The following is a 22,076-nucleotide window of genomic DNA, read 5'->3' on the forward strand; positions in this document are numbered from 1 at the left end:
ATTAATGAAGTTAATCATAATCATAAAAGCTATCTTTTCATAAGTTCCATTATACATTTATACAATTGAAATCCAAATCCCTCTTTCCAATTCATATTTTAAAATGCAACCTTGATATCTTTGCTCATTTCACTTCTTCAAGACTTAGACCCAAAAAGCAAAGGTTCTACACTTCTCTTCTTTGGTCTCCAACACTTTGCAATCCGGATTTTTCTTACCAGTTTCTTCTCCAAATCTCTCCTTCGTCCTTCCTAAACAAATACATGCCACATCTCTTCGGCTTTGTAAAGAATTCAAAGAAAATCCCAGAAGTTCCATGATTCCTTGATTTCTGGATTGGCCTGTAATGTGCCTGCAAATTAATCGCATGAAAGGGATCATGCGATCCAATTCGAAATTCACAGTGAAGGTAGCCAATTCTGTTAGCATTGGTTCCAACATCCTAGAAGACAGTCGTGATATGCAGCCAATCAAGGGGATATGTCAATGGGATCCAATGGCAGGTGCTCTGGAGTTTGAGAAGAAGCAGAAGGCTCCAATCTTCTGAGAAGCAACCGTGCATCAGATGCAGGACAGCCCTGGGTCATCTCTATTGCAATTGGAAGAGAAGACTTCTTGTTTATCTCTATAAGCATCATTCCCTGGACAAGACATTTTTCCATGTGACGAAGTACCCAGCAAATAAATCACCACAAAGTTACTAATGATTCTCAACGGTTAAAGACCATTTCAGCATTTACAAGGAAGCCATGCCTCCTAACTACAGCTTGGAACTTATAAAAGATGACAGCAAGCTCATACTTGATAAATAATAGAAGTGTTTTACCTCAAAATGTGCTAAAAATGTCTGGAACTGCCTCATAATCTCCTTCATTCCACTAACTATTTGTTTGTCTGAAGAAGAAAGAGCAGCAGTGACCTCTTGTGGAGAATGACCTATTCCTTTTTGCACAACCTGGAATTCAGAAATACTAACAGATTAGGTTAACAAATTCCAAGTTCCAACAAGCTCATAGCATTGTCAGTAAAAGGCCATAAGCCCTAAATGAAAATGAGTTACAAAAAAAAAATATTAAGGACTAATTTGCACATTAGCAGCCGTCCATTAGGCTCCAGCATGCTTTCCTATTTTCTTTGCAAAATCCATCTTCTGATGCTTTAGCATGAACTTACATTGTGATCAATGAGGATCTCAGAGATGAGGCTGCCATCATCAACATAACACAGTAGCTCATAGGTTGTCCTTTGCTTATACTGGAAACTCTTTACACCAGTCAAGAAGCACTACAAAATTTTTTGATAATATTAAGAAACATATAACAAAACAAAGAAAAACACGTCAAAAAAATTACTATTAGATATTACGAATTTCTGTCTCTTGTTAACTCTATGTTGGTAAAACCAACCAAATATTATGATGGAAGGCATTGTCAGCTAATCCTTATGCTATCATTTTAAAAAAGCTAGATGAAATTTCAATGCTAAAAAATAAGTCCGCAAAGATTAAACCAATATAAAAAATAGAGAACTATGGATACCTTAATTTTTCCCTGTACATATGTAGCTTTATCTTTAATAGCAGCCCACTTGGCTGACAAACTAGCTAAGTAGGTAAATGGGACTTCTCGGTCTCCAGACAGGATGAGAGGATGTTCAACCACATCAGCCATATGGATATGTTCAACATCAGGAGCAGTATCGGGGTTCAAGTTTGACACCTCGTTTTCCCTGCTAATGGGAACATTATCAATTTGCATCCTCTCAACATCCAAAACAACATCAGATGATGAATTAGGCACGGCATTCACCCCACCAATATGAGCAGTAGGCTTCTCTACAGTTCTTTGAGTAGTAACAGTGCTAGACAAATCCAAAGTGGCACCTATAGTGTAATAGGCAAAAGAAGAAGTTAAAGAGTCAAAGAAGGAAGTGCCATATGATCAATTCATATGCTCTTGAATTTGCAAACTAATCAGTAAAAATATTCATATGCTCTCAAATTTCTGTTATACGAATTGATTAAGTGTAGCACATATTGATTATAGACAAATGATGCAACAATAAAGGCAAAACAATTGAGGTCTATCAACTAAAAAAAGTTCAGACCAGTCCAAGCAAAAGAATTCTCTCATTTCATGAACAATAAATGTCAAACTCAAGTGAACCACTAAAGGATTGTCCAATTTCTTAGAGTTCATATATTTAACCTACCAGTCATTGTAAAAGAACAGGCAGAAAGAAAAAAAATCTTGAGGAAACTTAAGAGGGAAAAGATTTTGTTCTTATCCCACTAATTCCCACCTTCATTCTCTGTTCAACAGGACTTCCGACGATTACTATACTCAAAATAGGTATTACTCAATATTTTCCCTCAAAATTACATTTATAACAAACATATACAACATGCAACCCCATTTTATGCTACTTGGATACTAATTTGTTTTATTTCTCTTTGGAAAATCAAACTCCTTGCAATTGGATAAAAAAACAAACAAATAAATAAACAACCTCTTTCATCTGCCTGAAAGGGAGCTGCACTTTGTGATGTCAAATTGTTAGTGGGCTCAACAGCATTAACACCATTCAGAGGCCATGCAGCAAGAGTTGCTCTAGTTGCTAAAGGAGGAACCACTCCTGTCTTTGATCTGCACAAGGATAGAGAGAAAAGAGGGTTCAGAACGATGACAGTATCATGAACCAAGATACTTCTTTAGGGTCATAAATCAATTCAAAAGCAGCAAGACCATTCTAGGTTTCAAAATGTCTTCGGAGCAATCACTCGAAAAGGATGACACTGAACAGTTCTAACCAGTAAATTTTGATATAATTAAAGCCTACATCCTTTGCTCTCCTTAAAGGACATTCCAGTGTCACTCAATTTTTTCATCCATGCAAACATTGTGAAATTAAGCAAGCATCACCATTATTACTGTAAAAAATCATCTATCCGGCATTTATCCACTTTAGGACATTGCAAACACAGAATTCTGAATTGGAGAGTTGACACTTCTTATTGTTAAACCTTTAGCAGCAAGAACATTTTGGCTATGACAACATGACAAACTAAAGCAAAATTACAATGGAGTAAAGAAATGGCAATTCACATGCGCACCTGGGGGGCAGGGGGGCAGGGGGTGATATTGCTTGTCTATAACATTTGGTAATGCACATGAACAGCAATGATAGATACATTCTTGGAATTCAATTATACCTTTTACCCCTAGGTGGCTTGTTTACTTCATTAACAAGACGCTGTCGTGCCGCTTCTAAGTCCTCAACTACTCCCCCTAGAACTTCTAAACTTTCAGGGACCAGCACAAGAAGCCCACGTCGTATGTGTATATTACAGATGGCAACCTACAGAGTGAGAGACGTACCCTGTCAACATCAAAGCCTTAGAGACTAATAGACTTCTCTTCCTGGTTGACATGAATAAATCATTGGTCAACCTACAAAAATATATGGGCTAATCCAGGTTTTGTACCAAAACTAAAAGGATAAAGTTGACCTTGTTCGACAAAAGTTCAGCATTTCTGACAGCAACTGATTGCTAGAAATGGTAAGTAACCCTTTGACTCTATAACTAATTAAATGTGAACAATTAAGGTAGGCCACGATAAACACAACCAGATAATATGTTGACGAACATATTAGAAATTGGGGTTTTGTGACAAATCATTTACATTTCTATTAAGTATAGGCATTATTTTCTAGACACAAATGATGAGACAGCATAACCATCTTCAGATAGCCGTAGAGACAACCTAAATCCAATGCAACACACAATCACCCGCTGAATAGGTGTGAAAAGATATTGGAAAGATCCATACTCGACCATCAAAAATCATCCACATTGTTCAGCTATAAATGCAGATACTGAAAGGCCAAAAGCCATCAAGATGTCATTGAGTTTAATTTCAAGTTTTGGAATCCAAGGAAGAACATGCTACTGTTAGTGACCCTTATAAAATGCATTCTCTCTAAACATATTTAGAACGGGGAACTATGCAAACATAATAAAATTAACATTTTAAAAACCACTGATTGCACTAGAGAAGAACCTTCAATCCAGCGGGAGCCAAAACTTGGAGATCTTTAATAGGCCTGTATTCCATGCCAAACACACGTTGAACGCCATCTGTCATGGATAACTTAAGGCACCTCTTGATCCCAGGAGGCGCATCCTGATATCTTCCCTTGAGCGGACAACTAATATTTACTATCTCATCAACCTAAAAACATAATAATTGAACATGAGCAAACATTTCCACATCCAAATATTTTGCCTTCAATAATTTTGAATAAAAATAAGAATTCTGCGACAATTAAAATTCATATTCAAAATTGAGATAAATACAGAGTTAGCCAAATATGGAGGCCAATGGAAATAAAAAAAAAATAGCGAACCTGCAAGACGAAGGGTCCTTTCAGATCAACAAGGTGCATTGAATCAACATTTTCGGGAAGAATACCGCCTCCGGAATAATTCATATCCGAAAACAAGAATTGTTGAAAGCAAAGCTTCGCTTTTGCAGAAACATCGAGAGTCGAAAACCTAGGGACCGAGCTCTGCAGTCCTTGAACGCAAGAATCCAGCCACTCTCTCCTCAATTTAAGTCCCATTCTTAAAAGAAGGTCTCCAATGGGAGAGTCAGAGCTCTCCACTGATGTAACCGGAGCAGCCGTTTCGGACGCCTCCGGAGGAGGGGAAGAGGGAGGGGTGAAGCTGTCGTAGACATCAACGAATTCGTCGTCGGAGATTGGAAGCGGTTCAGCGGGGTTAGGGTTAGGAAGTGATAGGGTTATGGGTTGGTGAGTGACGGCGGAGCTTTCCAGTGGAGGTTCGTTATCGAGCTGTTCTTCTTCTTCTTCTTCATCGGAGGAGCAGTGAAGTCTTAGGCGTCTTCTCGGCATTGATTTTGAGGGTTCTGGGGAATTTTGGTTTTCCCTCCACTGAAAACACACAGTGCTTGTTGAGGAGCTTTTGGAGGGCGGGAAAGTGCCTTAATTGGGACCCGTCTTAGATTACCGACCCGACTTCTCTTCCCTAATTGGATTGGGCATGACCAATTTATTGGATTTGGGCCTAGGACTCTAGAAATTGCTGAATTGAGTGCAAATATCTATAACATCTATAACATAACATAATATAGAAGGAAAACCCAAAGGAGCTTCCAAGTTGAACCACGTTGTGACCTTCTTTAGATTATATGTGGCTAAATATTATTTTAAATATTATGATTTTTACTTACAAAAGACTTTTGAGGATGACATGTGACATTGTAATTTGTCTCTATATGGAGAGCATTTTGGGGTTTTAGTTTAGAAACTGGTATTATTCAGGAATTTGTGTATAAATTAAGAGTAATTTTAATTTTTTTATGTGTAAAGGAAGGGTTCTTGGGTTTTTGATCAAAAGGGAGGGGGCATTTGAAGTATTTCCCTCCCATCTAGAAGCTTTTTGTCCTCTTTCTGTCTCTTTGGTTTTATCGTTTGTTTCATACATGTCTTTCGCTCTCCCATTCTTATTTTTCATTCTCATGTTTCTCTCATCTGTTCTTCTTTTCTTTCTATCCACCTCTTCCTCTCTCATGTTTGGTTTTCTATGGTTTTTTCCTTATTTTCTTTCTCTCTGCCTCTTTGGTTTGCTTCACTATGGTATTTTGGTTTCTTCTCTTCGATTGTAGCCCTCTTCTGTTCTTTCATCTGTTATTTTCTATTGGTTTGGATTTGTTACATTTTTCGGGTTGTGCAGCCATTTTTGCTTCTTCAACCGGTTGAAATTTTCAGACCTTTTGGTTTAGATGTGTTTTTCCTATATTTGTGTTGGTTTCGATTCTTTGCATTTTTTTGGGTTTTTGTATCTATTTTATGCATTTTTGGTTCTTTAGGTGGTTGAAGTTTTGAGATTATTTAATTTTGGTGCCTTTCTTTAATGTCACTTTGGTTTTGTCGCCTCTTTCGTTCTTATATTTCTCTGACACTATTTGGTTAGGGTTTTAAGCCTCGTTAATGTTTTACATTTATGGATTTGTCTTTTTTTTTATATATTTAGTTTTATTACTCATAAATTTTTATTGAATTTCTATTAGCAAGTGTGGGTCAGATTTGGTGCATTTTGGTTGTTGTTATCGGACTTTGGTGCCTTCTTTAGTAGTGATAAGTTTCAGTATATTCCTATTTTGTCTTTTCATTTCTCAATATTTTCATTCTTTCATAATGATGTAAATGGTTTCATATTTTTCTGATTTTTTTCCTCTATTTTTACGTTTATTCTGATTTATAATTATTGATTATGTTAACATTCTTTATGGCATGCAGGTGAACGATTTTACTATATGTAGTTTTATGCATTTTTTTATTTGTATATTTTATTTAAGTTTTTTCATTTTATTCTCTTCATGCATGTGTATCTACAAAGTCTTGCTCTTCGCGGTAACTTCATAAATGAAATCAAGACTTTGTCATTAAAGCCACCACTTATAGTGTCCGCAAGTACGCATTAATACATTTACTTGATAATTATTTTATTAAATGTTTAAATTTAAAACTGAGGCAAGATGAATTAATTCGGTTGCGGAATATTCATACTGAAGTATGCATTTTGATATTCATTGGAGTTGGGGGTCACTAAAATGAAGTTTTGGGTGTGGTAGCTGCAAACGATACTTAAGTTATTTACAAAAATTTTTGTTTTCATTTATTAGTTATTTATTTCAATTAGATAAAAAATTGTCTTAGTTATAATCAATGTATCACTTTTCTTTGAAATATTTTAACTCTTTTTCTATTTCATGTGTGCTTATAAACATGGGGGGAGAACAAGGGGGGGTTATTGGAAGGACGACAAATATTGCAATCTCAAGCTATCACCTGGATTTATTTCATTAAGAATTTGTTGAACATTATCTGAAGATGATGGGAAATCGTTGTGATTAAAGCTAAAGCAGGGGGGATGTGATTCATTTTACACTATTTTACTTCTTTGTTGTCTAATGTTTTTAACACTTGCAGTAAAGTTTGTGAGTAATTAGTGATGAATTTATTTACTTTTTTATTTCCTTTCTTTTTGTAGTTGGTATTTGTTGATGTAATTCATATTTGAATTTTTTTTTATCGTGATAAATATCATTATTTGTCTCATTGAGAGATTAAATTTGTTGGTGTGATTTGTTTTTTTTTTTTTTTACAGTTTCATAATATATATGTTATGAACCATAATATTTTTTATATTTTATAAGATATTGACTAGACCAAGACCATTCTCAATCAAAAGGGGTTGATATTTATTTTGCATTATGGTTGGATCACAGTAATGGAGTTCATGGTGTGAAAAAAAAAAAGATTAATTATTTTTTTTCTATTTATTGATGCAATAAACTCAATGTTAAGTTTCAAGATTAAATTTTCATACCTTCTTCGTTATGGCAAAGCCAACTCAGCTTTTGTGCAAGAACTAATAATGTTGTGAAATCAATCACAACCTACAATGATGCAACAATTAGGACAATATTAGAATTTAACATGATTTTACATTATCATTAATTTTCTTGCAAAAAAAAAGGCAATGATGATGAAAACTTGATTTTTTATAAATATAATTTTTTTTATTTTTTAGAATAATATTAAGTTTATTATAACTTTTTTTTTTACTTTGACTAAAAATTAAATATTAAAACAGTTTGTGTTGCTATTTTTTTTTACAAAATTTTTTACATCAATTGTTTAAAAAATATGCATAGACCCGCAGCGAAGTGCTGGGTTCTTTCTAGTATCTAGTTATTCTCCAAGACAAATTCTAAGAAAGTCCTAGCCTAGGACTCCTATGTCCGTTGACTTAAATGACCTCCCAAACCTAAATTTTAAATTATACAATTAATCCCTATATTATGATAAAGTGATAAATTTAATTTTGTATAATAATTTATAAAATTAAATTCTTATATTTTTTAAAATTGATAACATCAATTCAATCATTTATATGATATTTTTTCTAATGTGACTTAAATATGATGATTTGTTATTAATGATGTGATTTTTTTTTTATTTCACAATACTTTTTTCATTACTTTAAATTATGAAATACAAAAATTCAATTTTTTTCTGTCTTACAACACTCTTTCTCTAAATCCTAAAAACTTATTTGTATTTTTGATTTGTTTCTTTTCTAATCCTATTTAAAACTATTAGCTTATATTATATAATTTCACATTTGTACTTATAAATTTATATTAGTGCTTGGTCATGTCATGTCAAAACTATAATTACATTATTTGTGAAATATCATATCATCATTATCATGTCATCGAATTCAATGTCACATCAACAAAAAAATATTATGTCAATACAATTAAATATCATATCAACATAAATAATAGAAAAATTTTAACATATTAAACTAATATCGTCAGTTTTAAAAAGTATAAACACTCAATTTTTTACAAATTATTGCATAAAAACTAAATCCACAGACTAATTGCATAAGTTGACTAAACTTAAAACAATTTCATTTTTTCTTTAATTATTTTAAGACTTATATTTGATGTACAGCATATAAATTCTATATGTTATCAATGAATAACAAGTGGACACTTCATTAATGAATAAAATTACAAGTTTTGAGATCCTTGAAAATAAATATTTATAAATTTTAAATAAGTTTAATTAGATTAAACAAAATATGAATATATTACTTTTCAACCATTTATATGATAAATAAAAACCAAAAAAATTTAAAAATTTATTCATTGAAAGAATTTCTAGCTTTGGTTTCAAACCAAACCCAGAAAATTCTCCAATCACTCCAATCACCATGAACATAACAAGTAGGAAGAGGCCTCGCGCCACTGTCGCACCCTCCCCAACATTAATAGTGTTTGGTGACAATGAAATCCTCTTGAATTAACAGTCAACAACTGCAATTGATGTTATAGGCTTTGTATCCATTAAAACTTTTAACCTATTATATCAATTCTCCATGCCCAAGCAGGCAGCCATTTTATTTTGATTATTAAAAATTTAAAGGGTGACAAGGAGTTGGAGAGGGCTAAATTATTTCTTACTCTACCTTTAAAAAAGTGAGAAAAGAGTAAAAAAATTTTGAGAATGTAAAATGGCAGTGTCATTGCATAAATACTGTTAGTATATCAAATACAAACCCTTATTTTTATTATTAATTAAAACTATGTTTTTCATGTTGTATTTGGCAATATCATCCTTTCACATAAGATTGATTCAAACTTATTCAAGGGGCGGCTTCATCATACATGCATGAAGCAGAGAGATAATAAGGGGATATTCCCAATGGTAATTAGGAACTCGTCTCAAAATGCTATGAGTTTTTCTTTTCTGGGGTGGGACTTGGGAGTGGGGGGATGGTGGTCCGAGGGGACCAAATGAAGTCCTATGAACCCAACTGGAACCTGTCCTAATTAAGTAGTAACATAATTGCAGAAAGTGGCTGGCGCCTGGTGCTCTTTTCAGATGAAATGTTATATAGCAATTGGCAGATGAATCTGGAAATCGAACACCTACACGTGGAGATAACGTTGCACGTTGCTCAAACCAAACGTTAAGCTTTGATTGGTTGAGCTTTCACTAATCCCGGAGAAGGGGCTAATGCCCCATTTTTGGTAGATGCGAAAGTAAGCACAGAATACTATAAACATAATGGATTAATGGAATGGGGTTGATCGACTCCCATATAATAGCAATCATCTCTACGCTTGTGCTCTGTCTGTAATTTTATTGGTTTATGATAAGACCCCCTTCCTTAATGGGGGTATCATTTTGGACTTGTATTCTCCCTATAAATATGTAGGATATGCTGATTCTGTTGCAAGCAGCTGAAGTTCAGAAGCTCAAAGGAATAGAAAAGAGGGAGCAAAGTTTTAAGGTTCCAATGGAGGCTAAACCAGTGAAGTTGGTGGCAGCAATGATCATGGGGCTCTTGGTTTTGGGTCCAAATCTCGTGGAGGGTGCATTTGGGATCCAGCTCAATCCCTGCACACTCCCTCAGTGCATCGCTGAATGCAAAAAGGCCCTGCAGGACAAATTCCTCAGTGCCACCTGTGCTTCAGGGTCTCAAGGGAAATTCTGCATCTGCTTAGGTTGACTAACTTAATATCAGATGGGAAACATTCACATCTCTCTGCTGCTTAATACTGCTTTCCAATTGTTCTACTATAATATATGTAGCAAAATAGAGGAGAGAACTTCGCAGTACAGTTCATGTACCTGCACTTCCTTGTGCTTTCTACAAATAGTTATGGAAATGACTTCATAACATTTATGGATTTGGGTGCATGGACACATTCAACATGTTCCCTGCTACAAGTAAACCGAAAAAATGTGCCAATCTTTTAAGAGTTGCTGTGAGATAAGGGGTGCATGGGGCAAGCCACCTTTTCTGGTTCCTAATTCCATTGCATATATATGAGCAAAAAAAAAAGCATAAATAAATAACTCCATTGACTATTACCTTCCTCATGAACTCAAACAGCTACTTTATGAATTATGACTCTGTCTATGGGTGATATATACTCTGCATGTAACTCATAAATTGGTAGTTACTTAAATACCCATCATTTTTTTGTTATAAGATTCAGGTTTCAACAAAGTTAGATAAAGTTAAGCTCGGCGTGGCTAAAATATTGGGCAGCCCCAGCAAAGCTTACCCCGTTGAACTGTAGATCAAAGTCTGATCAGCTGGATCTTGTATAAAGTGTGGAGTACTTTTAAGTAAGTGAATCTTGTAAAGAATACAGACGTCAGAACAGATGGATTCGTGAACTGAGAGGGAACATTTTTAGCCAAATTTAATTTAATTTGTGAATATTATATACAATTTAAGCTTATCTCTGACAAGCTTGGTCAGGTAACAGGGGTACTGGACAGTATTCATAACAGAGCAGCTTCCTCCATTAACTGTTAGAAACGGACGTTACATTACTAAAAGGTTTGAAAACATTAGATAAACATATTTACAAACGGAAGGTAAGTAACAGATGCTTGTTCCCCATTTGTTTTTTCTTTTCAGTTAATTATATATTTGTATACGTGTTTACTTCTTGTTCCATTCTCGGTTGAAAGGAGTGAGTTAAGAAACATCCATGTAAGATGCGATAAGAGGATAGGCTAACAAATCCTGTTTGAAAAATAAAAGATTCTGAAAACCCCCCAATCCTCTCAATGTTTGTCTGTTAAAAATGTGACAATAGAATAACAATGAGCCAGACACATTTGAACCCAAAGCAGCCAGTCATGATGCATATTAATGCTGCAGCCAAAATCCAAGCAAACACCAAAAGGCCACCTTAAGCGCAAACAGATAATGCTGTCCAGAGTTTGAGCACTCAAAAGTCAGCGGGGCAAATCAAACCGCCCATGTGAATGTCAACTCCTGAAAGAGCCACCAATGGTCCCCTCTTTATTCCCAAGGACGATCAAGTACATCTACTGCTGTGGTCTCCAAAATGGCCGTTCCAAAGTCTTGTGTGAGTTTGCATCTATTAATTTCTCCCCCTCCAATACCTAGACCAGTCTAGCTACTCTTTTGCTTTGTGAGCTAGCTTCCTATGTGATAGACAATTGGATGATGAATTGCTGATTTTATGGTCGGAAACATGCTTGGTATATGTTTATTGCTTGTCGCAGCAGCATAAATGTTGTTGCCCAAATTGGTGGTATGCATGCCAAATCTCATAAAGCCAGCAGCAGCAGCATACCTCACCTCCTGCCCAATGTTATCATCGTGTTATTGCCTCGTCAACTAAATTTTAATTTGTTTTGTGTTAAGCAAAGAAAATGTAAGCAGTGAATTACGATGTTTGACAATCAACTGAAACCTCTTCTCAAGATTTAACTAAAAAAGGCCGCAAATATGATATAGATACGAAATAGGATTTGTTGTTGTACTAATTGTTTGGCTTGTATGTATCATGTAGATAAGATCCATGTAAAAATCTTTAGAAGCGAAACTTCTCAAGAAAGTTCCAGTTGGTATTATAACTTTTTCCGGAAGGTAACCAGTTTGACGAGATTTTTCTTGTTTTCTTCCGAGTTACTCCAAGTCTCTTGTATCCTACCAAATGGAAATAGGCTCCAACATTGATGCTTTGTCCTTAGTACAAGTACTATAATGTAGCTTTCGCTGCTTAGATGTTGCCACGTTTTTGTCCCTCAATCACTGTAGTTGCTTTCAGGGTTTATCCTTGAAAGCAAATTGAGTTTATTGGTCTAAATTTCAGCTGGCTTGTACCTAAATTAACCGATCCAACATTCTCTTTTGCTTTCTACATGGTCTCACCTTAAACATCCTATCCGATTAACAGCCTTATCCACTTTTAGAAGTGGCATTTAGATAATCTCCAAAGTATTATCCAACCAATCTAACCATCAGCAGTTGCACCTTTCTTTTCAATTCAATAAAAGCAATAACTTGGTCTTCATTCACGCTCACCTATTACATTTTTTTACTTTCATAAAAGATAAGTAAAGATTTAATTTGTTAAGTTCAAGTTCATTACTGTTAACCCGTTGCCACCGTGACCAACGTCAGGCGACGACAGCACATGGCATGTGACAATTGCGATGAATGATGCGACGTAATTCCTCTCATTGTCACGTGGACTGAGCCTTCCCGCGCACGGTACGGACTCTTATTCGATGAAAAAGGTGGTGGCTGTTTTCATTTCACCCAAAGAATTAGATTGGAGGGAGAGAGAGAGAGAGGGCGGGGGGGGGGGGGGGGGGAAGGACTGCTCCTTCTTGATTATCCCAAGAAACGTCTTTAACTGTTACCTTAACCAATCACCAGTTGACACACGCCCTTTGTACATTAGCTTCTTCGCAAATTAACCGCCTCCTCTGTTTCGGTTTATAAACGCCTGGCCTGGGAACTACACTCTGTTTTTTCTCACACACTCTCCCTTCCTCCCCAATGTAATTTATTGCTGTTTCTTCTTTACCCTTTTATTCTTCGTTTTGGAGGTTTTAAGAACACAAAGAGAAAATGGATGATGAATTTGCGAAGCTTATTAGAAGAATCAACCCACCAAGGTATTTAAATGAGATATGGAGTTCCATACCCTTTCTTGGTTGTGTTTTGGAGAAAGAATTCAATTTTTATTTATTTTTTATCTTTTTTTTTCCTTTCCACATGTCTTGAGTTGAGTTTCATGTTTGCAGAGTTGTTGTTGACAATGACGCTTGTGAGCATGCTACCGTTATACAGGTAAAAGCTTTTCTCATTTCCCAATTAAAATATGCAGTTTCTGAGAAAATAAGCCTGAAAGTTGATTTTGTGCTGGCTGGAAGCCTACCTGAATTTTTTTTTCACTCTTTTCGTACTTTTAGGTTGATAGTGTCAATAGACATGGTATTCTCCTTGAAGTTGTCCAGGTTCTTGCGGACCTGAACCTTGTTGTAACAAAAGCATATATATCATCTGATGCAGGATGGTTTATGGACGGTATGTTTCTAAATGTTTATCTAAAGCCTTGTTATTATATTTTCCATTAAGTGTTCTAATTGTATCAAATTTGTTTTTTCAGTGTTCTATGTTACAGATTATGAAGGAAACAAAATCAGAAATGAAAGGACCCTCAGTTATATACAGAAGGTAAGCGATTACAGAAAGTATGATCCCTGCTAATAGTATTCTGACAAGTTTTCATATTCTTTTCGAATTCGCTGTGAAGGACTACTTGAATTTTTTTTTCACAATTCTTGTTTTTTCGACTCTGCAGACTCTTGAAACGAAAGTCCATTTCTTAAATTCATTGAGGAGCTCTGTTGGGGTAATTCCTTCTAAAGAGCATACTTCAATAGAACTAACAGGCAGTGACAGGCCAGGGCTTGTATCAGAGGTCTCTGCAGTCCTAGCAGACCTAGGGTGCAATGTGGTGAATGCTGAGATTTGGACACATAATGCTAGAGCTGCAGCCGTTATCTATGTCACAGACCAGTCAACAGGGCATGCAATTGAAGACCCGAAAAAACTTTCAATAATCAAGGAACTCCTCTTCAATGTCATGAAGGGCAACAGTGATTTTAGGACGCCAAGAATGTCTATTTCCTCTTCTGGGGTAATGCACAGAGCGAGAAGATTGCATCAGATGCTGTTTGCTGACAGGGATTTTGAGAGGCCTGAGAATGTCAAGTTTGAAAGTGCAAAACCCCATGTAACCGTGCAGGATTGCAGTGACAGAGACTATACAGTAGTGACCATAAGGTCCCTGGATCGACCAAAGCTATTGTTCGACACTATTTGCACTCTCACAGACATGGAATATGTGGTTTTCCATGGAACAGTCATCACAGGAAGAATGGAAGCCTATCAGGTTCGAAAGCACAATTAACAAATCAAAGGTTATCATGAAATCTGGAGTGAATTTAAATGATCTGAAAAAACTAATAGAGCAAAACACTTATTGTAGGAATACTATATCAGGCATGTTGATGGATTCCCTATAAGCTCAGAAGCTGAGCAACAACGAGTTGTAGAGTGTCTTGAAGCAGCCATAGAGAGGCGAGCTCAAGAGGTGTTTTTTTTTTTTTGTTTTGTTCTTTTTAACTACCTTGTTTGTTTCTTCGTTTTCCCCTTTATTTTATTCCCTCAAATCAGGCTCCATGCTCTTAATTCGTAACATAAATGGAAAACTTTCATTGACAAATGCTCTTTGACAGGGTCTGGAATTGGAACTCTTTACAGATGATCGGTTTGGACTCCTTTCAGATATTACAAGGATATTTCGTGAAAACGGTTTGTGCATCAGAAGAGCAGAAATATCCACCAAGGGTGGGAAAGCAAAAGACACTTTCTTTGTGACCGATGTCTCTGGTAATCCTGTTGATGCCAAAACTGTGGATTTGATCCAGCATCAGATAGGACAAGCCAATCTTCAGGTAAAAGGGAATTCCTTCCTATCTCCGAAACTTCCCAAGGAGACAGCAAGAAGTTTCCTCTTTGGGAACTTGTTTAAAGGAAGAAGTTTCCAAAACTTTAAACTCATCAAATCGTGCTCATAATATCTGTTCCCTAATAGTTTTTGCAAGGGAACAGCGGAGTGCTTCCTTGAGAAAATACACTGAAGACGTCACCTCCAACAGTAAAAAGAGCAAAAAAGGGGGAAAAGGGAGCGCTGGCTCCTGTTCCATGGAGGTTTTGTATGTAAATTGTACATAATTGATGTAAGTTGCTCGGTTTACAAATGAAGGCAGGTAAGATTATATCCAATCTGCTGTTTCAATGAAAAGTTTGTACAGAATTTGAGCGTTCAAGATTGGAAAATGCAAATATACGTTTTAGCAAAACACATAGGAACAATGACTATTCATAGTGCCCTTGGAGTAATTCCTTTCTCATTTGCTATTTTGTTTATGTTCGACAAAAGAACATTGGCAAATATTTTAGACAAGATGGTTTACAAAACCAAAGAATGTTGTACAAATTTTTGCACGCATAATGTAAAAAATCAAAGCCATATTAAGTAGCATGAACTGTGTACAAAGTTTAGAACAATTTAATTTCCACACAATGTTGCAATCTTATTCCTTAATTTGTCTTGAAGTATATTCAGTTTTGAACAGGTTTTATGGCTCTTCTTTGTTGAGAATATTTAACTCCACTGTCACCATTGATTGTTAATGACATTCCCTATTTTGCAGGTGTATCATACTCCTGATACTTAACAGGTTTGATATATTCTAAATTTAAATTAAAAAAATATCATAATAAATCAATTGTTAACAATAATGTTAACCCAAAGTATATATTTTGAACTTACGAATCCAAGTTTCAAATTAATTACCATTATTTATATATTTTCACAAAACATTGTTAACATAAATAACAATAACTATTCATAAATATTTCTAAAACCAAATTATGCATCAATCAATGAATTCCAATTAAAACTCCAATTGGTACATAAGCAACCAAGGTTACAAATGCTGTTGTTTAATAAACCTAATTCCAATTAGGAAAAATAAAGGAGAGAGAAGTAAATGCACGGATACCTAAAGGAGGTTCTCAAAAAAAAAAAAAATAATAATAATAATAAAGCATCTAATTGAAATCCTAAATTTTGATGTCAATCGGATCTGTTGTTCTACTTTACATTGATCTACAACTCATTAACTTAAGTTGGCTGTTTGTGATTGTACAGAAGTGTGCACTCGCAATTTAGGTATACCAGTAGTAAATGTCCTTCGTAAGATATTAATCCGCTCCCCTATGATATACTCTCTTAGATCCTCAATTGCAGCATATTCCTTCTTCATTAGCAGCTCTGCATCTTCACAATGCTTGATTTTAGAGTGCAATTTCTTCAACTGTATTCATGGAAATGACAAACATTAGCCACTGCTTACTGATAAAATGGATAGCTTCATAATAAACAAAGTAAACTCTGAAACTGAAATAGATAACTTCAACCCACTTGTGCCTCGATTATGGTTGCAACTAAATGTTCAATCTCCCTCTCTTCATGCTCAGCCAATAATTTTGCATGAGCAGCAGCAGCTCCCAGACCAGTCGCAACTGCTGCTCTAATTCGCAAAGGTAGAGGCACATCATTCTTCTTTGGAGATGTCTCTTGAGTTTCTGCAAGAGTATATGATGATTAGCAATGAAAGACTCCAACTATAAACAAGCAAATTATCAAATAGGAAGCACACACCAAAACCATGGAAATACCAAATATTTGATGTTTACATGCTCAAGTGATAAACCAAATGAAAACTCAATAAGATATCAAATAGAAATAGCTGGCCAAGAATTCAGCAGAAGCCACATGAATACCATCTAGTTTTAATCCCATAATTTGGTACCTGTGTCAAAAAAGCCAAATGCACAAATTATTTTGCATGACTGTATCTAAGTGTATATATACCTGATGGACTGGCCCTCTCCTTCATCTCTGACTCTTCATCATGATAGGCTCTAAAACATATATGAGAAAGAAAGCTTCAAAAACCATCAAAATAATGCAAAAGCTAAAGACGAAATTTAGGACCATAAGGAAAGCAATATAAGCGTAACAATTATTATTAACTTTAAAACAACCTTTCTGGCTGACCAATCGAAGTAGGAGATGGCAACCCATTGGTTAAATTAATCTCATCACCATCAAATATTTCCCTTGGACATGCCATTTCCTCAGCAAGTACTGCAACTGCAGCCTCAGCTGCAGCAGCAGTGATTTGCGGCCCGACCATGGTTGAGATCAGAGCAACCTATAGCAAAAAATTCAATACTGCGATAAATAGTGGGAATGCACTGTATATCAAAATTCACTTCATAACAATCACAAAAATTGTTGAAGAATTCTTTAGAACTAGTAATTATGAATTACTGAAAGTACTTGTGTGCTGCTTATGTATGCCACAAACTTAAAATTGATGAGAAAAGCACAAAGTCAGATGAAAAGAAGGCATCATATGTTAGTAAGACAGCCTGCTACGAATTTCTAAAAATTAAGATCCTAATTCCTAAGACTCTTACGGTCTTACCTGCTTCATGAGAGAACTATCAGCATCAGAAATGGAAGCAGTGCGTTTTTTCTTCAAAGGAGGCTCTTCATTCTCAGAATCCCCATTTTGTTCATTCTCATTTGTGTCGTCATGACCTAGATTTGGCCCTTGATCCTCATTTCTAATATTCTCTTGATGCTCAGATGGAACAGGAACTGGTTTTACACTATTCATGTTCATACTGGGGCCACTGGAATTGGCCCTTCCATTAACAGAATCTATCAAAGACTCCCCAAAAGGCAGCTCAATGAGCTTTGTAATACAGTCAAGTTTAGACTTGGTTTGAACATCTTGAGCAACAAGATCCCAGTCATCCCCATGTTTCAAAACAGATTCCAAAAGAAGTAGAGTTTCTGCTTCAGTCCACACAGCTCCATTGGTAGCACTGTTCCCACTGCCATTTTTCAAATTGAAATCATCCATAGATTTATTCTCTCCATAATTTCCACTTTTGAAGCATTTGACACAAACTACGAAATGATCCTGCAGACGTGATACTTAGTAATTTACTAAAAAACACAAAGGGCAAAAAAAAAAAACAAAATAAAAGGATAGATAAAACCCTTTTAAAGAAGGTAATTAATCTTACTAAGCAGCATGGGTCTATTGCTTAAGGATGCAAAAGTTATGGGTAACCATTTCCAAGTGTACGATACATTTAAACTGCACATATCACCCAACTCGGCAGCAGATCAAGTCAACTACATGCTTTAAGTTTTGTACAGCTAATTAAAATATCTTTTTCCAGCTAATTAATCCAACTAACAAAAGCTTGATAAAGTCGAGCATTAGAACAAGAAAAATGTATAATACATAGAAAAAAATTTGCTTGGAGAACCCATATATCTAATTCTAAAGACAAAATTCCCAAAAACATTGATTATTCATTGTGATAATTCAAACATTAAACAATTCCAAGCTAAAATTAAACACGAAACCAATCATTAAAGATAAAAGAAGAAGAAATAATTACCTTATTATATTCATAGTATTCAGAATCACAATCTCCACAGTTACCACAACGTAGCCGCTTCAAATCACCAAAGACATCCGAATACGATGCCAGAGGCGGCAACTTGAGTACACCCTCCCCAGCCCCACCATCACTGCTCTTCCCTTTAACAACCGGCGCAGACAGCGGCCGCAACGAATTGGGAGTGGCCACGACCCGCACCCCATTCGGAGCCCCGTCTTCGACCCGAACCGTATCATCCTTCTCGGAACCTTCGTGGGGTCGCGGCGGAGAGACGAAGTTGATCAAACCCCAGGTTTCCAAGAAGATGAAAACCTTGTGTAGCAAGGTGACGTCACCGACGAGGGATTTACGGATTTCGGTGAAAGTGAGGCGCCGCGAAGGGTCTTCCCTGTATTTGTTGATGATGAAATCTCTGTACTCTTTGTAGATTTTGGGGGTTCTTGAGATTGAGCTTCCTTCGAAGAATTCTTTCAATGCTTGCCTCTCTGTTTCGTGGATATCGTTCCAAGCAAACCAACCTACGAAGAAGAAGAAATTAATGGGAAAAAGATTAAAAAAAGAAGGGGGATTGGAATTGGGGTTCTTTTTCTTTTTTTTTGGGTTCGGGAAGAGAATTAATTAATTAAGGAGAGACTTACTGGAATAGCTTGGGATTGTGTAGAGGTCGAGCTCTGGTTCCTCGGGTCGAGTTGACTCCGGATTCGGATCGTGGCGAGTGTTGTTCTCCATTCCCGGGTCCTTGGCGAGTTTGGATTTATGTCGTTTTGGGTCCGATTCAGGATTTGCTATGTTAATACTGGGCAAGAATGGGATTGCCATTGCGACAAAGGAACGGACACATTCAAGTCACTGACCAATGAGAATCTCGCCTGCAGAGTACGTGGCATTTTCTGAAGGCCACATATATACTATCTTGTGTTTTTTTCTTTTACACTAACTGACTGGTACATACTCAAACGTATAAAAGTAAAAATTCATCTTATTGGATTAAAAGGGATGAGAGAAAAAGATACGGAGTTACAATACATTGCTTTTCTTGAAATTTTATGATATAATATTTTAAAAAATTTTAAATTATTTAAAAAATTTTAATAAATTTTTATATTTTTATTACGTTGAATCAAGTTATAATATTTTTGTTTTAAATTAAATATATTTTTATATTTTTATTTTGAATTAAATAAATTTTTATAATTAATTATTAACTTAATCGAAATATCACTTATCATTTTATGTTACGTGACATTAATGTAATATATTAATATATTATAACTGATAATTATATGACATGTTGACATATCATAATTGATAATTATATAATATATTAATTTAGTATGATAATATAATCATATAATATTTTTTACTCTTTAAATCAATACTATATTACTGTCATGTTGATATAAATTAACAAGTAATATTTTAATTAATGATAATTAATTAATTATTAATAATAAATATTTATTTGAATCAAAATAAAAATATAATAATTTAATTAAATATACTAAAAAATAAAAAAATTAAATTTTTTAAATAATGTAGAAATATATTTAAATGTTATGTCTAACTTTATTATTGGCTATATGAAAAGGCATGAGAGAGAAGATAGTGAAGTTGTTTTTGAACTTTGAACAACTGGGCTTGTGACATGGAAGTTCAGATAATTGGGTTTGGTTAAAACGTCAGGCCCAATCTTCTAGGACGACCAGGCTTCAGGCAATGATTTCTTGATAAGTTGCAGAAAGTCAAAAACTCTTCTTCAGCTTCTCGCAATGCCCAGATGCTGAAGGTTTCGGCTTCTGACCGTCAGCTTACTGCTCACCTTGCCGCCCCATCAAAAGATTCAAAACAACCGGAAAAACTCACCTCCAATAAACCCAACCATCTTCAAATCCTCAAGAAATGCACCCATTTAATCCAATTCAAGCAGGTCCACGCCCAAATCATCAAAACCACACTTCCCCAAGCCGACACTCACCTTTCCAAACTCATCCAAGCCTTGGTTGGCTCTGCCCATCTCCCCTACGCCCGCCTAGTTCTCGACCAAATAACCGAGCCCTCGACATTTGCGTTCAACACCATGATAAAAGGCTACGGAACAAATAACTTGGGCGATAAAGGAATTGACCTTTATATCCAAATGAGATACCGGGGCCTTAACCCGGATAATTTTACTTACCCATTTCTTTTAAAGGCTTGCCATGGTCTTAAACAAGGAAAAGGAGTCCACTCCCTGGTTGTCAAAAACAAAAGATTTAGCTCAGAGATTCATTTTTTAACTTCTTTGATAACGTTTTATTGTTCTGTCGGTGATGTTGAATCTGCCCGGTTGCTGTTTGATAGGATGCCTGAGAAAAATGTGGTTACTTGGACTGGGATTATAAAAGGTTATGTGAAGCAAAAGAGGTATAAAGAAGGGATTCAATTGTTTTACCAAATGAGGAATTCTGGGGTTGAAATAAATGAATTGACTTTGGTTTGTGTACTCTCAGCTTGTGCTAATTTGGGAGCCTTGGAAATAGGTAAATGGGTGCATGAATATACCGATAGGAAGAAAATATTTTTGAATCCAAAGCTTGGAGCTGCTCTCATTGACATGTATGCTAAATGTGGTCACATTGACAAGGCTTCTCAAGTTTTTCAGACTGTGCCCTGTAAAGGTGTCTATGTTTGGAATGCTATGATCGGGGGACTTGCAATGCATGGTTATGGCATTGAAGCGATTGACAGATTTATGGAGATGCAAGGGTTCGGAATAAAACCAGATGGGATCACGTTAATTGCGGTTTTGTCTGCTTGTAGTCATTCAGGGTTGGTGGTGAAAGGAAAGGAGATTTTTCAATCAATGAGAAAGGTTTATGAGATTGAGCCTACCATCAAGCATTATGGATGCTTTGTGGACCTTTTATGCAGGGCAGAACTCTTGAATGAGGCTTATGAGATTATAATAAACATGCCAATGGAACCTAACGGAGTTTTGTGGGGAACCTTGCTGAATGCCTGTACTGCTACTGCCAATATTGAGCTAGCTGAGGCTGCAATGGAACAGCTGATGGTGCTGGAACCGTTTAATGATGGAAACTATGTTCTTACATCGAATATTTATGCTGCAAAGAAACGTTGGGATGATGTAGCTAGGATTAGAAAGGTTCTGAAACATAAACAGATTGTGAGGAACCCCGGCCATAGCTTAATTGAAGTGCATAATGTTGTCCATGAATTCATGGTTGGTGATGGTAGGCACCCCTGTTCAGAAGAGATATATGACATGTTGGAAAAGGTTGCCATAACCTTAAAAGAATAAAGTTAGGTTCATAGAATCACTTAATTGCATCTAAATTTTAGTTAAATTGTTTGCGTTCATGAACCTTTTGTTAACAATCTGCAAGCGCTTGTGATTTGTTTGAGATGGTAGCCGGCTTGTAGGTGGACGTAGTGTGAATGAATAATCTTAACTCTCAAATTGAATTGAACAATTTACTATTTACAATTGCTTAGGACATAATCAAAGAAACCCTTTGTTCTATCAACGTATGAATCCTAGAAGATTCAAACCCAACTTTTGAAG

General features: G+C 35.7%; 4 protein-coding genes across 5 annotated transcripts; 2 read left to right on the forward strand and 2 right to left on the reverse strand.

Annotated features, from left to right (window-relative positions):
- LOC18605144 (recQ-mediated genome instability protein 1) lies at positions 18–4,953 on the reverse strand. Its single transcript, XM_007037980.2, has 8 exons — positions 4,408–4,953; positions 4,062–4,232; positions 3,212–3,357; positions 2,509–2,645; positions 1,539–1,882; positions 1,174–1,284; positions 827–955; positions 18–641 (listed from the first exon to the last, which is right to left on the reverse strand). The coding sequence occupies exons 1-8, from the start codon at positions 4,912–4,914 to the stop codon at positions 471–473; spliced, it is 1,716 nt and encodes a 571-aa protein (XP_007038042.1). The 5' UTR covers positions 4,915–4,953; the 3' UTR covers positions 18–470.
- Positions 12,752–15,497, forward strand: LOC18605145 (ACT domain-containing protein ACR6). Of its 2 annotated transcripts, XM_018116837.1 has the most exons (8): positions 12,752–13,059; positions 13,189–13,234; positions 13,357–13,471; positions 13,554–13,621; positions 13,749–14,342; positions 14,439–14,543; positions 14,689–14,907; positions 15,048–15,497. In XM_018116837.1, exons 1-8 carry the CDS (start codon positions 13,013–13,015, stop codon positions 15,078–15,080), a joined length of 1,227 nt encoding a protein of 408 aa, XP_017972326.1. In that variant the 5' UTR covers positions 12,752–13,012; the 3' UTR covers positions 15,081–15,497. The 2 variants fall into 2 exon arrangements, with proteins under 2 accessions (XP_017972326.1, XP_017972325.1); XM_018116836.1 differs by having other exon boundaries at positions 14,689–15,497.
- On the reverse strand, positions 15,888–19,347 carry LOC18605146 (SWI/SNF complex subunit SWI3A). The gene is made up of 7 exons (XM_007037983.2): positions 19,150–19,347; positions 18,509–19,029; positions 17,515–18,018; positions 17,069–17,238; positions 16,896–16,945; positions 16,443–16,606; positions 15,888–16,335 (listed from the first exon to the last, which is right to left on the reverse strand). The coding sequence occupies exons 1-7, from the start codon at positions 19,328–19,330 to the stop codon at positions 16,138–16,140; spliced, it is 1,788 nt and encodes a 595-aa protein (XP_007038045.1). The 5' UTR covers positions 19,331–19,347; the 3' UTR covers positions 15,888–16,137.
- Positions 20,276–21,971, forward strand: LOC18605147 (pentatricopeptide repeat-containing protein At5g66520). Its single transcript, XM_007037988.2, has one exon. It carries the CDS (start codon positions 20,289–20,291, stop codon positions 21,810–21,812), a length of 1,524 nt encoding a protein of 507 aa, XP_007038050.2. The 5' UTR covers positions 20,276–20,288; the 3' UTR covers positions 21,813–21,971.

Source organism: Theobroma cacao, chromosome 3 (genome assembly GCF_000208745.1).
Source record: "Theobroma cacao cultivar B97-61/B2 chromosome 3, Criollo_cocoa_genome_V2, whole genome shotgun sequence".
Lineage (NCBI taxonomy): Eukaryota > Viridiplantae > Streptophyta > Magnoliopsida > Malvales > Malvaceae > Theobroma > Theobroma cacao.

Excerpts from the sequence above, each read along its gene's own strand:
- LOC18605144 (XM_007037980.2), bottom strand. The coding sequence starts at position 4,914 with ATGCCGAGAAGACGCCTAAGACTTCACTGCTCCTCCGATGAAGAAGAA. Across the intron at positions 4,233-4,407 it reads AAGGACCCTTCGTCTTGCAG|GTTGATGAGATAGTAAATAT; the intron begins GTTCGCTATTTT and ends TTATGTTTTTAG. Across the intron at positions 1,285-1,538 it reads ATGTACAGGGAAAAATTAAG|TGCTTCTTGACTGGTGTAAA; the intron begins GTATCCATAGTT and ends AAAATTTTGTAG.
- LOC18605147 (XM_007037988.2), top strand. The coding sequence starts at position 20,289 with ATGCTGAAGGTTTCGGCTTCTGACCGTCAGCTTACTGCTCACCTTGCC.
- LOC18605145 (XM_018116836.1), top strand. The coding sequence starts at position 13,013 with ATGGATGATGAATTTGCGAAGCTTATTAGAAGAATCAACCCACCAAG. Across the intron at positions 13,472-13,553 it reads TGCAGGATGGTTTATGGACG|TGTTCTATGTTACAGATTAT; the intron begins GTATGTTTCTAA and ends TTGTTTTTTCAG. Across the intron at positions 13,622-13,748 it reads CCCTCAGTTATATACAGAAG|ACTCTTGAAACGAAAGTCCA; the intron begins GTAAGCGATTAC and ends TCGACTCTGCAG.
- LOC18605146 (XM_007037983.2), bottom strand. The coding sequence starts at position 19,330 with ATGGCAATCCCATTCTTGCCCAGTATTAACATAGCAAATCCTGAATCG. Across the intron at positions 19,030-19,149 it reads CACAATCCCAAGCTATTCCA|GTTGGTTTGCTTGGAACGAT; the intron begins GTAAGTCTCTCC and ends TCTTCTTCGTAG. Across the intron at positions 16,946-17,068 it reads TCGATTGGTCAGCCAGAAAG|AGCCTATCATGATGAAGAGT; the intron begins GTTGTTTTAAAG and ends TATATGTTTTAG.